Source organism: Thamnophis sirtalis, unplaced genomic scaffold (assembly GCF_051295495.1).
Source record: "Thamnophis sirtalis isolate CommonGarterSnake01/CBP01778 unplaced genomic scaffold, rThaSir2_p1.2 scaffold_12, whole genome shotgun sequence".
Lineage (NCBI taxonomy): Eukaryota > Metazoa > Chordata > Lepidosauria > Squamata > Natricidae > Thamnophis > Thamnophis sirtalis.
Window position 1 is genome coordinate 58,640,155 of NW_028261392.1, and position 18,855 is coordinate 58,659,009.

General features: G+C 43.9%; 1 protein-coding gene across 2 annotated transcripts in view; it reads right to left on the reverse strand.

Annotated features, from left to right (window-relative positions):
- ASTN1 (astrotactin 1) overlaps positions 1–10,135 on the reverse strand; it is a 289,142-nt gene extending 279,007 nt beyond the window's left edge. For both annotated transcript variants that reach the window (XM_087726796.1, XM_087726795.1), the window contains exon 1: positions 9,793–10,135. In XM_087726796.1, coding sequence (XP_087582922.1) covers positions 9,793–10,135 — 343 coding nt within the window. The remainder of the gene's footprint in view (positions 1–9,792) is intronic.
- Between the last annotated feature and the right edge of the window lie 8,720 nt (positions 10,136–18,855).

Here is an 18,855-nt window from a genome sequence, read left to right on the forward strand (position 1 = left end):
CTCTGGCCCACTGGAAAACATTTCCCCATGGAACAAGTCCCTGGTGCTCAAAAGGTTGGGGGCAGAGGTGGGTTCCTACCAGTTCGCACCTATTCGGTAGAACAGGTTCGTCAAATCTACCGAACCGGTTAGAAGAGGTTCCACCAGTGGACCCGGAAAGCAGGCCACACCTACAGAAGAGGTCCCAATTTTTTTTGAAACCCACCACTGGTCCTTGGATATGATTATTCTACACTATCATGCTCCTATTTATAAAACTCAGTGCCTCTGTGAAAGGTAAGGATGACTACTGCGTTTGTGGTGCAATCAGAACATTGCGTGTGTTGAAGTTGTTTTAACGCAAACCAAAGATGCCTTTTAAAAAACAAGTTGACATCATATTCTTATGCATGCCAGTGCTGTGTGTGAGATAATTTAAGGTGGTTCTGACAAGTGCCGTCGGCATCTTCATATCCGGTCACATGGGTGGCAAGCCACTCCCATCCGGTCACATGGGCGGCAAGCCACTCCCACAAAGGAGGCCACACCCACAGAGTAGGTTCGAACAATTTTTGAAACCCACCACTGGTTGGGGGCCTACCGCTATAGACCATTCTCTCTAGCAGAGTGAGAAGATTAAAAAAATCTGACTTTCTGCTACTTATCCCAATAATCTAAAGCAGAAGATTCTAAAACAGAACACTTCTTTTTCTTCAGTACAATGGTAAGAAATAGCATTTTCAAGAGGAGTTGCAATTAGCTTCATTTCCAGATTTGTCATGAAGATTGGTGCCTTGCCTCACCCTTATGTGCCACATGAAATAACATTTAGAATCTAGTTTCAAAAACATAACGAACGCAACATCAATAATGCAATATAAGTTCTTTATGATGCCCTATCAGTGAGTCACACAGAAAAATTACGGGAAAGAAATCTGGAACAATTTATTTTGTATGCCCTGCAAAAATCAATGGTTTTCAACTCCCTATTTTCAAAGAACCATTCCTCTGTAAAACGTATGCCATCTACCTGATGGGCTAGGTAACCAGATATTAAATGAAAGAAAGGTTGCCCAGGAAAAATTTTATGCAAATGTTCTGCAGCTGTATAGGATGTCAGGTAATAATTAAGGATACACATCACAAATTTTATATATCAAGTTTCATTACACTGGCTCATTGTTGACAGAATGTAAAAAGACACCCAACATAGATTACAAAGGTAAAATACACACGATATACTGTATAATTGCTTTGTTCTTCTTTGAATTTATTCTTCTGTAGGAAAAGCTAGAAAGAAAATTGTTGTCCTCCTACTGTCAGAATGGCAGTTGGTCTTACCTGAACTGCTATTTTCGGGCCTTGGACAGGAGGCTCCAGTGCAGTGGTGGGTTTCAAAAATTTTTCAAACCTACTCTGTGGGTGTGGTCTCCTTTGTGGGAGTGGCTTGCTGGCCATGTGACCTGGTGGGAGTGGCTTGTCGGCCATCTCTCTCTCTCTCTCTCTCTCTCTCTCTCTCTCTCTCTCTCTTTCCTTCCTTTTGTCTCTGCCCTTTTTCCTTTTTTTCTTTCATCTCTCTCTCAATTTTTCTTTCTTTTTTCCTTTCTTTCTTTCTTTCTTCCTTCCTTTCTCTTTCTCTTTCTCTCTCTGTGTGAGTCTGTGTGTGTGTGTGTGAGAGAGAGAGAGAGAGAGAGAGTGGTGGGTTTCAAAAAATTTTGGAACCTCTTCTGTAGGTGTGGCCTGCTTTCCGTGTCCACTGGTGGAACCTCTTCTAACCGGTTCGGTAGATTTGACGAACCGGTTCTACCAAACTGGTGCGAACTGGTAGGAACCCACCTCTGCTCCAGTGGATGGTATTGATACGCCCATTTGGCCACTAGACTGGGATAAAGCTGAAGACATGCCTCTGTGCTCCACCCTTCCTTCTCCACTTCATCGAAGTGAGCTCCCCTCAGACCTGAAAACAAGGAACAAAGGAGAACTCCCACCACCCCAGCTATCATACTACCTAGGGCGGGAACTGGAGCCTCCTGTCCAAGCCCCGAAAATAGCAGTTCAGGTAAGACCAACTGCCATTTTCTGGAGCGAGGGACAAGAGGCTCCAGTGGATGGGACCTACCAAAGCTAAGTCCCATGGGCGGGGAACTCATGCTCTGCAATAAACTGCTGTAGCACCCTGCGCCCAAATTCTGCATCAGCCGATGAGAACTCGTCCAAGCTGTAATGTCGGATAAACGGTGATGGGGATGTCCATGTAGCTGCTCTGCAAACGTCCTCTATGAGGACCTGGGAGGCTCAAGCCGCCGAGGTGGCAGCGCTCCTCATCGACTGTGCTGTGATGCCAGCCGGCACTGGCAAACTCTGTGATTTGTATGCTAGGGAGATGCCTAAGCGGATCCACAGGCTAATGATGGAAGGCGTTACCCTCCTACCCAAAGACGATGGTTGGAAAGATAGGAAGAGTGCCTCTGACCTCTGGAAGGAGGCTGTCCGCTTCAGGTAAATACGCAGGGCCCATCTGATGTCCAACCGGTGCCACTGCTGTTCCCATTCCCTAGCTGGATTAGGGCAGAAATTGAGGAGAACAAGTTCCTGGGAATGGTGGAATATGGAATTCACCTTAGGAAGGAAGGCTGGGTCCAACCTCAACATGACCCTGTTGTGGAACATGCACAAGTCCTTCCTAGAGGAGAGTGCTCCTAGTTCTGACACCCTTCTAGCCGACGTGATGGCGACTAGGAATACCACCTTACGGGTTAGGTGTTTCAGGCTAACCGTTCTCAATGGCTCAAAGGGCTCCTCCATGAGAGCCCGTAGCATGGTGGGAAGATTCCACATGGGGAATCTATGCACCCCTGGGGGGGTGCAGGTTGGAGACCCCCCGAAGGAACCTCTTCACAACAGGAAGTTGGGTGAGAGGAACCAGGCCCTCGCCCAGGAAGATCGTGGCAAGCTGACTAGTTGCCTGCGCACAATCCCCAGGGCAAGACCCTTGTCTAGGCTGTCCTGGATGAATTCCAGGACCTGCAGTACCAAGGCCGTGGTGGGCTAAATTTTCCAAGAGCACCTGCAAAAAACAATTCGTGCCCTTGACTCTTTATCAGATTTTGTAAGCAAGTTGCAATCCTCCGCGAGCTGCGCTGGCTACCTGTTGATCTCCGGGTGCGCTTCAAGGTGCTACTTGTCACTCATAAAGCCCTTCATGGTAGTGGATCTGCGTACTTGAGAGACCGCCTCCTGCCAATTACCTCTTTGCGACCAATTAGATCGCATAGATTAGGCCTCCTCCGAGTTCCATCTGCCAGTCAGTGTCGACTGGCAACCACACGGAGGAGAGCCTTTTCAGTAGTAGCTCCGACCCTTTGGAACGATCTTCCCGTGGAGATTCGTACCCTCACCACCGTCCAGACCTTCCGCACAGCCCTTAAGACCTGGCTAGCCCGTCAGGCCTGGGGATAAAGATTATAATCTGTCCCCACCCGAATGATGAATGAATGTTGTGTACTATTTTACTCTTATGTATTGTTTTGTGTTTATTGTCTTGTACCCCCCCTTCCCTATTTTATGTAAGCCGCCCTGAGTCCCCTCAGGGAAAAGGGCGGCCTATAAATATTAATAAAATCTAAATCTAAATCTAAACCTTCAGATACAAAGTCAATAAGATTAAGAGGAATGAACAAAGGATACATTGTTTCAAAGAGAGAACTCCAGACTCTGGCTTCCGAATGGTAGATTCACTTTTTCATACTTGTCTCAAATTTATGGAAAACAAAAATCTTTAGTTGTCTTTGGTGGAATTAATAACAAATGGTAGGGACAATTTGTTAAAATAAAAAGGGGTTTTTAATTCAAGCCAAAAAATAAGATGATAAAAAATAGAGGAAAAAAATCAATCCATTCACTTCAAGCGGAGAAATAGGAAACGTTACGGTCACTTCAATCCACAAAATATTGTTACAAGAAAAAACAAGAACTTTCCATGGCAGTCCAATAAGAATTAAATTCGCCGCTTTATTCTTTTACTTAAAGGACTAATTTATCTTTAAAAAAAATTTTCTTTGGGCAATCTTTCTCAAAATAAAAAAAAAATCTCACCCGATGGACTCACTTTCACTTCCTTCCTTCTGGAGCCGTCTCCGACTTCGTCAGCCTGGGGGCTGCCTGTTTGCCGCTGGCTTGAAGTGCTTCCCTTGGGTCAATCAGGGACTTTGTGATGTCCCTGAGACCAGCAAGGATTTGTCTTCCTGTTCACCATCTCTACAGGACGGTTTAGGTCTTGCTAGACCATCCAGTGACAAAAGTGTCAACGGCAGTCTTGGACTATCGAGACCGCACGTTGTGTTGTCACGACATTGTCTCTTCCTTCTATCCCCCCCCCCTTCTACCTGTGCAGTAGCACGCGCTTTGCGTAGAAGAGACCGGAATAAATTTGGGGGGAATCGTCCAGTAAATGCCAGAGTTTCCGGATTATCATCATCCTCATCTTCAGACAGGTCAGGATCTCTCTGAGGTCTGTCCCCTGCTACTGAACCTTCACTAATGAGAGAAGGAGAGATGGAGCAGCTCACAGGATTGGATGGAGGCTGAGCCTGGGATGAGCTGGGCCTAGGATTCCCACCTTGATCTGGTGCTAAGGACCGAGCAGTCTGCTGCTGCAATCCATGCGCAATTCCAGAGGCAATTGCTCTTTTGATTAGATTTTGCAGCCCCCTTGGCAGATCACCTACATCCAGAGAATCCCAGCCGGAATTCTCTCGTTCCTGTGCTACCCCAGCTTGGGGAACTAGACTGGACTTGGGCAGGGCCTGATCCTCCCTAGGATACACGTGGGCACAGGAATCTTCCAAGTCCAAATCCTGGTCCTCCAGGGAAAGGGGAGGAGAAGGAGACCTTTCCCCCAAAAATCTCCATGGGGAATCTGGAGGGAGTCCAGGCTGGAACTCACTCCCCAATGGGGATCTGGAATGGGGGGGGGGGGGAGGCACTAAGCCTACCTTGCAAGGCCCTGAGTTTTTCAGCCCTGGAAAAGGTCTTTGAGAGAGCCTTGTGCCTCCTCAGTTCGTCCCTCTGGGTGGCACGAGAAGGGCGGGAGTTTGCAGCCTTAAGGGCCCTGGCAGAAGCAATGGGTCGCTGCCTGGTTGAAGGTCCCTCCCTAGGGGAGCATGAGGGAGAAGGAGACCCCGCCGCCTCCTCCGCCATCTTGGCCACGTAGGGGAATAAGGAAATTAAAGAAAAAACTACTCACCCACCTTGCGCAGCTTCCTGGCTCTCCCTCTCTTCCGCTGCAACAGTTAAGGAGAAAACAAACTGAATGAATGCTGCTTTCTCCCCTTCTGGGCAGCCCCTGCCTCAGCACCGAGAATGGTGTCTGGGGGCTGCCGCTGAGACTTGCCTTGGACCGGGTCACTTCGCGCGCTCTCCTCCACTCCGCGGCGTGTTCACTGTTCAAAAAATACCCTTCTTTGCTCTCTTCCCAGTGCTCTGTGCTCTCCGCCGCTCGAAGCCAGCCGCCGAAGCCATTTCCAGTAGATTGGTGTGATGTGGGGGGGGGCTCTGGGCTGGGAATCCCTACCCTCTAGCCTCCTGATCACATAAAGACCCCCAGGGATCGGTGCCACGTGCTTGACAAAGCCGGAAATGGCTGCCGTGACCCCAGCGCTCTCTCTGATCCAGAGGTGGGTTCCTACCAGTTCGCACCTATTCGGTAGAACCGGTTCGTCAAATCTACCGAACCAGTTAGAAGAGGTTCCACCAGTGGACCCGGAAAGCAGGCCACACCTACAGAAGAGGTTCCAAATTTTTTTGAAACCCACCACTGGTCCTTGGATAGGATTATTCTACACTATCATGCTCCTATTTATAAAACTCAGTGCCTCTGTGAAAGGTAAGGATGACTACTGCGTTTGTGGTGCAATCAGAACATTGCGTGTGTCGAAGTTGTTTTAACGCAAACCAAAGATGCCTTTTAAAAAACAAGTTTACATCCTATTCTTATGCATGCCAGTGCTGTGTGTGAGGTAATTTCAGTTGGTTCTGACAAGTGTCGTCGGCATCTTCATATCAGGTCACATGGGCGGCAAGCCACTCCCATCCGGTCACATGGGTGGCAAGCCACTCCCATCCGGTCACATGGGTGGCAAACCACTCCCACAAAGGAGGCCACACCCACAGAGTAGGTTCGAACAATTTTTGAAACCCACCACTGCTCTGATCCCAAGGATACAAAGTGACACTCCCTGGTGGTTAGAAAGGAAAACCACGTAGAGCTACTTACAGTGTAGAGCAGAGAGCTAGCTACGGTGGCTGCAGAGGCAAGGAGGTTCCAGTAGAGATAGAAATCGCAGGAGAAGTTAAAAATATGTCTCGTTTTTAGCCGGATGAAGTGGAGAAGGAGGGGTGGAGCACAGAGGCGTGTCTTCAGCTTCATCCCAGTCTTGTGGCCAAATGGGCGTGTTAATACCAGCCACTTGAGCCTCCTATCCCTTGGTCCGGAAAATACCTGAGATTCTCCCACAGACACACACCTTTTGGTTTTGATTTACCATCTCTTCTATGTCTTAAAGTGTGGCAAAGGACATGATTTGGTGATGTAATAGTTCCTTTCAACCCAGCCTTCACCACTTCTCCATATTTAGCACGACCATATGCCCAAATGAGTGAACCAAGAAAAGGGTCAAACATGCCAATGGGTGCCACACAACTGCATAAAATATTCTGGATACAGGAGGCTTCTTTCAATCCAGCAGCATTTAAAGGTATTTCTCTTCCAAGGCTAATTTTAAACAAGTGGGATGGAAGAGACACTGTTCCTTTGGGACTACAGTATAGCAAAGCCCTTCATGGAATTGGACCTGGGTACTTGAGAGACCGCCTGCTGCCAATTACCTCCAATAGACCGATCAGATCCCACAGATTAGGCCTCCTCCGAATTCCATCCGCCGGCCAATGCCGACTGGCGACTACCCGGAGGAGAGCCTTCTCTGTGGCTGCTCCGACCCTCTGGAACGAACTCCCCGTGGAGATTCGAACCCTCACCACCCTCCAGGCCTTCTGCAAAGCCCTTAAAACCTGGCTGTTCTGACAGGCCTGGGGCTAAAGAGCTTTTGCCCCCCTCCTCGAATGGTATGGTTGTTGTGTGTTTTAATTGTGTATTGCTATGTTCGTTTTTTTTTTTTTAATCCCCTGTCTGTACCCCCTTCCCTGACTGAATTGTGAGCTGCCCTGAGTCCCCTTCGGGGAAAAGGGCGGCATATAAATGTAATAAATCCAATCCAATCCAATCCAAAGGAAAACTATGTCAAGTCTTCCCTTCTTTTACATTTCCTGTATAATACCACCTTCTACTTTTTTTGCTGACCTGAGGGTAAAGAGGGGTGGGGGTTGACAAGTAAAAAATGGATAGAGCCTGTAAAATTGGGGTGGAAATGTACACCACTGAACAGGAAGGGTAAAAACCTTTCAGACCCCTAGATATTCCTGGATGAAATTCCCAGCAGTACAATCAACATAGCCCATACTCAAACTTGGATGAAGAAATTGGAGAAAATAGTGGATTTCTTTTCTATTAAATCTCAAGAACCCTTCTCTAAATTTCTAGGACAGCCAAAAACCCAAAAGGCAAAAAAAAAAAAAGAATCTTAAACTCTGAAGCTTAATAAATTTGTTCACATCTGATCAATTTTCTCACTAGGATTCATATCTACTACGAGAAAGAAATTATTTCCAAAAAGGTGTAATCTAGAATCAGGACACATACATGTTGCTACAACACAAAGAAAATAAAACTTAAGGGACACCTACCTGTCTATTTTTCTGGGATAGAAACTTGACTCTGGAACTCTTTTACCCCAAAATATTTACTTGGTACCAAAACTCTTTCATTGGCATAAATAAAAGTTTTTTTTTATTATTTGAAAAATCTATGTTTAACTAGACTGTTAACATTTCATCATCACAATTTAATTATCTGGTTTTAAGATTCTGTACTGAGCCACTCTTGGAATGAACACTGAGTGGGAATACCAAATGCTTCATTAAATCAATATATAATATAATAATAATTGGGTATCAAAGGTTAGCTCAGGATCATTCCTCAGCCCTAGTTTTATACCAGCTGCTATTGAAGAAAATGAGCCACAACTAACCCTCTAGGTGACAGAGTATGTGCTGTCTCTATGCTTGGCTGCTATAATCATCGTTTTAATAACAATATGCGTTTTTCCTGCCTTGGCTTTTGCCAAAAACAAGCCAGTATTATTTCAATGGTGGAGCCATTCATACTCATTTAAACCTCTTTCACTGAGGTTTATCCTCAAAGCAATTCAGCTAGGAACACTGAGGGATGCTTTGATTTGTATCTCTCTACTGAAACCTAGATTGGATTTAATTACCCAAATGGGCCCAATTCCACACAGGTCCATTACTGACCACTACTTGACCCGTTGAGTAAGATCACGGTCCTTAATCAGAATTTCCTAGCAACTTAACAAATTTCAATTGATGGGATTATCTCAGCCTCAATTCTTGTTTGAACAGCCTTATGACAATTCCTCTTCTGGAATATAAGCAATTCTTCATGTTTAATCTATCACAAAGATATGATTTGTAAACATGCTTCTTTGGCTCCTGGCCCATAATTTAGGGGATTAAATTTTATCTGAGTATACCAGCTTTGATCAACCATTGGTAATTTCTGAAGGGAAATGCCTATACTTTAAAACAAAATGCAGGAATCCCATGTCATTGGATTGTCATTATCCAACAACATCCCTTCCCAAGAAGACATCAAGACAATGTCGAACTAATGAACAAAAAGTTGATATCACAAAAGCTTAATAACAGCAAAGATCCTGAGCATACTGAAATTTTGATTATTCCCATTCATTTCACATCCTGCAGTATTCAGACTGCTTGGAGAAGCTTAATTCTATCTGCCAGCTTAGTTAGAAAATGGGAGATAGTGGCTGTTATTTATATGAGGTGGCTATCCATAGATAACCCATTTTTGGGTTTTACATGACACAGTGATCCAGAATGTAATCACATTTGAGGTAAAATAGAACAAGGCCGAGTGGACTGGAGTAGTTTCTGTTTGAGTGGGGCACTGCAAGCAGCCTCGGATGACTCCTTGTCATCCTCTTCAGAGCCCCCCCTCTGATGAGCAAGCAGCAACAGTGTCACCCGCTGCTCCAGGTCCTCACCCACACAGCTCCACCTGCTGTGTGCACGGAGGCAAGGAGTCTGCTCAGGGTAATCTCCCTCGCAGCTTCCCATCACTCGGTTCAACAAGCGAATAATACAGGTGAAGCAGAAGCAGCATCTCTCCACTTGCCCAAACCCTTCTTTCTCTAGGCAACGCGCAGGGAGGCTGGGCCTAGCTTGGCCTCTCTCAAATGCTCTCCTCTCCACTCCAGGGAAACCGAGGCAGTGGCAGCGGGTGTTCTGGAGTCCAGAAACCCCCGCTCGAGCCTTCAAACTACCCACCTGCGCGCGCTGCGCCCACCTACCGGCTCCCTCTTTCCCTCCGCCGCCGCGCAACTAGAGAAAGGGTAAGGAGTGTGCAGTCTGCAAGCTATGGAGCCAGTTCCTAGCCACTGCAGCCTTTCTCCCCCCCGTTTCTCTCAGCCAGGAGACGGCGCGTCCTCATTGGCACCAAAGGCCTTTGGGGTGGCAAGGAATCAACCTGGTTGCCAACTTGGAGTGGTGGCCATAGCTTGGGAGCGTCGCAATCCAGCCAAGAAGCGGAAGAGTTTGGGCCTGTGATTAAGAGAAGGGGCAACTAGGCCGGAGGGAGGGGTGAAGGGGGGGACTCACCCAGCACGAAGTAGGGCAGCTCGGTGTTCTCCAAGTCATCGACCACCACCATCTCGCCGGGGAAATCATTGCGGACCGAGAAGAGCAGCTTGGGCTCAGAGGCCGAAGGGCTGTGCATGATGCTCAAGTCGTTCTCCCTCAAGAAGGGCAACGCTGACACGGTGATGCTCTTCAGTTTGCACTCCATTTCCTTGGAAGGGTCCCCGCCTGCTTCAGCCGGCCCGGCAGCCGCGGGCCCGGCGGCGGCGGCGGCGGCATTGGCAGCGGCGGCATTGGCAACGGCGGCGGCCGTGAGGCTGCAGCAGCAGCAAGCCAGCCAGATGCAAACGGCAGCTAAAGCCATCTTGCGCCTGAGCCGCCTCGCCTTGCAGGCACAGAGGAGCCGGCCGAGGGGGCGGGGAAGAAGATCCCTGGTCCAGAAAGGGGCTTGCGGTTGCAATTCAATCACGAAAGGGGCGGATTGTGGGAGGCTCTTTGTCTCCAAGGCGCTGCAACGGAGCGAAGGCAGGCGGAGGAGAAGGAGAAGATCAGGCGAGCGGGCTCGTCTCGGAGTTGGCTGCCTTCCTCCTCCTTTGCATCTTCTCCCCCAGCTCAATCACGCACACAGGCGGGCTAGTCGCCACCTGGATTATACAACGCTGGGTGGGGAGGGGAGCCGCAGCTGTATGTTGCCATGCAAAAATGTTTGCCAGCCTTTCCCAGGGCCCTGACTGGCGATTGAGAGATGGACCTAGTAGGCACCATATAGCAATAGCAATAGCAGTAGACTTATATACCGCTTCATAGGGCTTTCAGCCCTCTCTAAGCGGTTTACAGAGAGTCAGCATATTGCCCCCAACAATCTGGGTCCTCATTTTACCCACCTCGGTCCTCATTTTACCCACCTCGGAAGGATGGAAGGCTGAGTCAACCCTGAGCCGGTGAGATTTGAACCGCTGAACTGCTGATCTAGCAGTAGCCTGCAGTGCTGCATTTAACCACTGCGCCACCATGCCAGATACAACTTCAATTTAGTTCAACCCCTTTTTCTCGTTGGCAAACTAGGTGTTTCTGAGAATTGCTCAAGTCAAATGTAAACCAAACCCCACACCAACACTTGATAATACTACCCTGCCTTCAATTTAGCTAATGTGGTAAATAACTGTTTCCGGGCCTATTCTTTTAACCTCACAATTCCCGGAATAAAGGAACCAAAAACCATTTTTTCATTTTTTTTTCATTTTCATTTTCCCTTTATTTGTATGCCGCCCTTTTCCCTGGGGGGACTCAGGGCGGCTCACAGTTCCAGAAAGACAAACAATTTCCAACATACAGACAATACAACATATTAAAAAAAAACACAACAGCCACACAAATTCGAGTGGGGTTAGAGTCTTAACCCCAGGCCAGCCGGGACAGCCAGATCTTTAGGGCGGCGCGGAAGGACTGGAGGGTGGTGAGGGTCCGAATCTCCACGGGGAGTTCGTTCCAGAGGGTCGGAGCAGCCACCGAGAAGGCTCTCCTCTGGGTAGTTGCCAGTCTACACTGGCTAGAAGATGATGGAATTCGGAGGAGGCCTAATCTATGCAATCGTATCAGTCTAGTGGAGGTAATTGGCAGTAGACGGTCTCTCAAGTACCCAGGTCCAATACCATGAAGGGCTTTCCATTCTGGCACCAAGAAAACGAAAGAGGCTGTCCATGAAATCCCCAGGAAGGGGGCTGAACTGGAAGGAAACGTTTTATCATGTTTAACCAAATGAAGCTGTTTGTTTTTATTTATCTTGCGTAAATCAACCGACTGGCAACATGCGGCTTTCCTTAAATGTTTCTTCCAGAACTGAGCAGGGTGGGGCAAATGGGGAAATCAACCAAGAAATCTCAGGATGATAGGCTAAACTAGGTTTTTAATCACCTTGAGATTAAAGACAATTACAGTGACCGTGACAGTCACTGGTGTATTGCTACCGGGAAGATTGCACATGATCGTGCTTATATGGCTCCCAGTTTCACAGCATTTATTTACTTAATTCTGCTTCACTGATCTTAGGGAATAGTGCTGCATTTCCTTTTAGGTGGAATAAAAAGGCTTAACACTTAAAGGCTTGCGGAAAATTGGATTTTGTGAATCAAATGACTTGTTATCATGGGTCCTCCCATATAGACTTACTGATTCATTAGCAAAAATCTCTACACGTGATCCCTTTGAGTTTATTCTGGTAAACAGTGGTGTGAGTGTTAGCTGGCTTGGTTTTTTTTAGTATTTTCTTGTCCATGACCCACTTACCAACCTTATTGTGAATTTCCAGCAATTATAAAGCTGTTTGAACAAAAATAGTGCTCACGTGTATTGCATTTACCATTGGGGCTGTTATATTCCATACACATTGGAGTATTTGAATTGATGGAACCAGTGGTGGGTTTCAAAAAATTTTGGAACCTCTTCTGTAGGTGTGGCCGGTTTTCCGGGTCCACTGGTGGAACTTCTTCTAACTGGTTTGGTAGATTTGTCGAACCGGTTCTACCGAATAGGTGCGAACTGGTAGGAACCCACCTCTGGATGGAACCCAGAGAAACTTACATAGATATTCCCATTGACTTGTACCTTATGACTGCATAAATAAACTATTGCTTCAAGCTAAGCTCCTAAATTGCTGAACAATATACTTCTACCACAGGCAATGTATATTTTGAGACAATGTTTAAGAAAGTTTAAACCTGTGAAGTAGAGTAATATGTAAAGACTTTTTCAAGAATCTCTATTTAAAAAAACCTTGACTTGTAGGTGATTGCTTCCAAGTTCTACCTCTCCCTAATTTGCCAAAATTTTAAGCAAAATGACTTCGTTTTTCCATTGTCACCCACCCATGGCATAAAACATACTTTCTCAATACAAATTCTAATACCAGAAAGCTATTCATAAAGTTCTTGCTGCATAAAGAAATGAGTGACTTTTTTTTTGTTAGGTATAATTACTGATTGTACAGTTGTAGAGATTAACTTGAGTTTGCACTTAATAACTGCAGCTAGATTGTTGGTGGCGCAATACTGGAAGAAGGAAGATTTGCCTACGATTCAAGAATGGACATTGAAAGTAACAAACCTAGCTGAGATGGCTAAAATATCTGCATATCTTAAGGACCATTCAAACGAGAGATATAAATTGGACTGGAAAAGATGGATTGATTATATTCAAAATAAATACGGGACTAAGAAATTTCAGATAGCTTATGATTAAAGAAATTAGGAATGATATAAATTGTTTAGAGTTAGCCTCGCAAGGAGGAGTTAAAGCTCAAGAGAAAGATGTTATTAACTTTTTTTCTTTTTAACTTTATTTAGGCATGTTTTTGTTAAAGATTTATACCTTGTATTGGTTCTGGGAAGTCTGAGGGGGAAGGTTGGGGGGGTGGGGGGAGGTTGGGGGGGGTGGGAAGCAAATATTTGTAAAAGCTTGTTTTTAAAAAATTTCAATTAAAAAAAAAAAAGAAATGAGTGACATTTGAATCCAGATCTCGAGTGTAAAAATCAGCACTATGTTCATGGACAGAGAATACATAAGTGAAAGAGAATTAGAAGGAACAAAGATGGCATAGTTCTGCAAATGAATAACTATATTTAGCTCATTATTTCTATGAGCACTTATAAAACCACCAAGAGATCAATATCAGCTCATTAAAGACAGAGGACAATTTCCCATTTCAAATCAAGACTGACCCGTGATTTTCTCAAGAAACTGGAAAATACAGAACCTTTATATAGACAGACTGCTATAAAATGAATATTTTAGGGAAGGGATACTTAACATATACAATTAATGAAAATTATTCTCTTGATATAGCATATTAGGATTTTCATCCTAAGCTGAAAATCACATCTGGGACATTTTTCTGACATTCTAAATTACTTCTAATAAGTGTACTGCATTCAAACATTCTGAGCTTTTTAAATTGTTCATCTGAGAATTTAATTATTTAAAAAACTACGATTGGTTTGAATGTTCTTAAAATTTCATGAAAGATTTGTTTATTTTTTATTGATTTCAACAGATTCATACTAAGAATTCCAGTGGCAAATCACTCAATCAAATCTAGCTGACTTTAGCAGTTTTAACACTGATTCAAGCATCTGCTTCTCTCTCATTTCTCAGCGTTTAGTATTTAACTTGAATAGGATACTGTCAATTTTGAATACCGGTACATACGTACGTACGTACACACACACACACACACACTTCTAGGAAAAAGACCCTTCTTGCTATGAAGGTTTATAAAGAAAATATTCAAACATTTCCAGACATAAGCTTACAATAAGCTGTGTCCATAAAATGTGCCATCTTGGCTAATACTGAGATTATGAGAAAATAAGTACTTAAATATCATCACTTTTATTCACCAGTTTGTCTTATTAAAATCACATCATTGTATGAGCATGGTGTGCCCAGAAATATATATGTCCAGCAATTGCCTTGATAGTAGCCATATAGCTCTATTTTTATTAAGGCTTTGAAATGTAATTTGCAATCATCTTTTACTCATTTTTCATGCCTTCCTAATATAATTAAAATTGACCAATAACATATGGATTCAATTATTTATAGTAATAGTAGTATTTTTATTGCAGTCACTAACCAGCATGTTATACAATGTCGTGAAAGGGTTATTGAGCTCAAATTAATATACATAAACATTTACTAAATAATTGATGGAAATAAAAATGGATCAAACTAAAATACACAGTAAGTAGGTGTCTAAAAGTAGAATACTTAAAGATTTTAAATGATTTGAATGATAAAATAGCTTTGTAAGTAAAAAAACTGAAATACTAAAAATGCCAAATTATGAAACTTAACATTGACGATGTAGATTCAGTCCATAAAACTGGATGAGAAGCAGGAGGACACTTTATATATCCATATAGTCCTAAAAGGAGAAAAGTGGCTTCCTTTATAAAATCTTGGCAGCTGAAATAAATTTTGTGACTTCACCAGAGATGTTAAGACTTCAGTCAGATAGTAAAAAAAAAACCTACTTGAAATCATTCTCAGAACAGGTTGTATTTCTATGACAAACAAAGCCAGGATAAAAATTAGGATAGAAAGGACGTAGAAATACAAAGTCTGCAGTCTCACTTTTGTTCATGTCATAAGCAGATTCCCTCTGCAAAAAGGGTATTGTTATACTTTCCCTCCTGTATCATAGGATGGCTATAAAATGGGCTAAAGAAAGAATTTTACAATGCTTTTATCAAGAAGTACTGAATGGGCAATTTGTTGGCATAAAAAGGTTTCTATTTATATACTGTTAGTAGTAATTGCCTGGAACACCCTGTTGTACCTGGTGAGTTCTCTGAAACACCCACTGCCAGATGGCAACTCTAGTTTTTGATAGGTCCCATGGTCAGAAGACTTGGCACAAGAAGCATGGATCAGTCTGAATTTCAGTTTTCCAGAAAGAAGCAAAAGCTCTAGAAGGATCATGGTGGCCAAGGAATCACTAGAAAAATAAAGCTTAAATAGAGCCGACATATGCAGATCTTAAATCTCAGGGTAAAGCAGGATGTAAAGTGAGATTTGGACAATAAGTGTGAACATAGAGAGTCAGGCTGGAAAGCCTCGCAGAGTCTCTTTTGTCTTCTGTTTGCATAAGTAAAAGATAAAGTGTCAGCATTCCAAGTATCATGTAGAATTAAATTAGAATCTAAGGCAAAACGATCCTTAAAGTTCCAATTTAATAAATCTTAGCACATCTGTGTTAATCCCAATTCTGGAAATGACATCAGAATTCCACCCAGTTAAAAGTTCATAGCAATAGCAATAGCAGTTAGATTTATATACCGCTTCATTGGGCTTTCAGCCCTCTCTAAGCGGTTTACAGAGTCAGCATATCGCCCCCACAGTCTGGGTCCTCATTTCACCCACCTCGGAAGGATGGAAGGCTGAGTCAACCTTGAGCCGGTGAGATTAGAACCGCTGAACTGCAGATAACAGTCAGCTGAAGTGGCCTGCAGTACTGTACCCTAACCACTGCGCCACCTCGGCTCATGATCTTGTCCCCACACCCACAATCCATCACATGGTCCAATCTTCTTCTTCCATGCTGGCGACTCCACCCAGCTGCTTCCGGTCAGGTGTAAAAGTGCGGAGACAAAAGATGATTTTGGCTTCTAGTAAAGAATGACAACAATACATTCCACAATCCTACTCCTGTCTATTCCCCCCTCCCATCAACTATACTAATGAAACAGCATAATGAAATAAGAGAAAGTGTGGCAGGCCAAAATTCTAAAAGGAATATAATTGCAGGCCTGACATAAAGTTTGAAGCCTGCAGAAAGGGGGAAGTGAGTCTGCAGAAAATGGGAAGTTAGTAGGCCTAGCCACAAAGTTCAACTAAAGTTCTCACATAACCACGTGGTCCTAATGAAACTAGAGCTCTTTACATGAAGCCTGCGGCCCAGATAAGGGAAGCAAGAGAGTTATTTGCTCCTATGCAAAGTCATAAGGTGTTTTTCCTTAAGGTAATAATTGTATAACCAATCAGAAATAAGTTAGATATTTCCGCTTTCTACAAGGTATAAAGATACATGTTTTCCTTCAGAACACTGTTCAAATGTTCATATGGCTACCTTTGCTAAGGTCTTTCTTTGGCTGCCAAATAAAAACTACTTCTCCCAGATCTTGGAAAGTCCAAGTCCTGTTTTTTTTCCGCAACAAGTGGGCTCATCCCACTTTCTAAACAGGTTGCTGCATTTAAAAGGCAAAAAGCTTCGTGGAATAGCACTCTTAGAAATCTGGATTGGATAATTGTAAGGGACTATGTGCATATGACTGTGTGAGCCATATAATGTGGGAGATGGATTTGGCTTGGAATACCACCCCAAGGTATCCGAAGGATAAAATGTGGTCTATATATTTTTCTCCAGAGTGATGTTTGCAAAATCTTAGTCCTTTTTTGGGGGGACGCAGTGGTGGGATTCAGCCAGTGCGCACGTATTCAGGAGAACCGGTTGTTAACTTTCTAAGCAGTTTGGAGAACCGGTTATTGGGAAAAAATCCCATTTTGTTTTTTTCCACTTTACAGGGCTAATCCTGTAAGGAAGGCAGAAAGGAAACATTCTGGTGTTGTTTCTAGCTTAATTTTTATTGCCCTGCTAACAGAAACTGCCTCTCCGGTTAACCCTTATTACATTGTAACAGCTAAGGCGAAGCGCCCATCGATGTGAGTGACATTGAGTTGACCACACCCACCCAGTTACATGACCACCGAGACACACCTACCCAGCTGGTCATTAGGTCAGAGAACTGGTTGTTAAATTATTTGAATCCCACCATTGGGGGGGGCAACCCCCCTATAATTTTGTTCTAGAATATTTTGTTATAAGCCTTTCTTTCTGTAGTATTTCTCCAGAGCCTATGAATGTAGTGAATGTAATGCTTCCAGTTTTTAAAGAAGGCATTCCATTATGTATAGCTTACTTTTTCTAAGTAAAGCATCTTGGATGTGTATAAATTTGCTACCAAATATGAAATAAATTTTCAGTCATTGAAATTTATGTATACTTTGATGTCGGTCAAAATTGTTTTAATTACATTTTTCTCCATTCCAAGGAGTTTCCCACCACCCCCCTCCCTGCTAGTAAGCAAAGATATATTTTATTTTATTTCCACACTGCCAAGTTAATTCTGCAGATTAGCATGCAGGAAATAATATATCATGTAAACATCATCTTGAAGCAATTTTCTCCTACATCTATTTCTCTTTCATAGATATAGCATTAAATATTGGCTGGATTGCTATACTACATGAAGACGAGGATTTTTTGAAACACTGGGGCATTCACACAAAATGACATGACATAACTTATGATTTATAAACTGCAGTGGCTGGATACATACAACATGACCCAGTTTGGTCTAGTGCTTAAAGTGCTGGTCTAGAAACCAGGAGACAGAGTTCTAGCTCCACTTTAGGCATGAAAACTGGTTGGGTGACTTTGGGCCAGTCCAGATGTGGGTTCCTACTAGTTCACACCTATTCGGTAGAGTTGGTTCATCAAATCTACCGAACCGGTTAGAAGAGGTTCCACCAGTGGACCCAGAAAGCAGGCAAAACCTACAGAAGAGGTTCCAAAATTTTTTGAAACCCACCACTGGTCCTTGGATATGATTATTCTACACTATCATGCTCATATTTATAAAACTCAGTGGCTCTGTGAAAGGTAAGGACTACTGCGTTTGTGGTGCAATCAGAACATTGAGTGTGTTGAAGTTGTTTTAACGCAAACCAAAGATGCCTTTTAAAAAACAAGTTTACATCATATCCTTATGCATGCCAGTGCTGTGTGTGAGGTAATTTAAGGTGGTTCTGACAAGTGTCGTCGGCATCTTCATATCCGGTCACGTGGGCGGCACACCACTCCCATCCGGTCACATGGCCAGCAAGCCACTCCCACAAAGGAGGCCACACCCACAGAGTAGGTTCGAACAATTTTTGAAACCCATCACTGGGCCAGTCACTAGCCCTCAGCCCACCTGACCTGTTTTTTTTCCTTTTTCTTTCCTTTTTCTTTTTGAGAAAATAGGAGGCAAAAGGAATATGAGTTATGTTAGCCACTTTGAGTTATTTATAAAAATAATAAAGGTGGGCTGAAAATAAATTAAAAAAAAATATGTTAAGCTACAATCTGCAGCAAATCGTACCACAGCACAACTGTGGAACCTACCCATTGCTTGCTTCAGCAAACACAGATCATTTAAATAATGCAGGATTATGATTCAGAAGACAATTTAAAATTACCCCCAAAAAATTAATTTTTTTAGTACTCATCGTATTATTCAAAAAATTTTCATTTCTTAATCTAGTAGAAGATGAGACAGGAATTAAGAGGTAAGGTAAGTGTCGTGGCCCAGCAGGTGCCGTTGGAGCTTCCACCAGACTCCGACAGCGAGGGACCCTATGAGTCGGCTCTGGAGTATGTGGAGGACCCTGGACAGGGTTCTGACTCTGAGCAGGGCGCAGAGAGGCTGGTTGGCCACCAGGAGGCACCTGAGCCTTGGAGCAGTGGAGAGGAGACAAGGGAGTGTG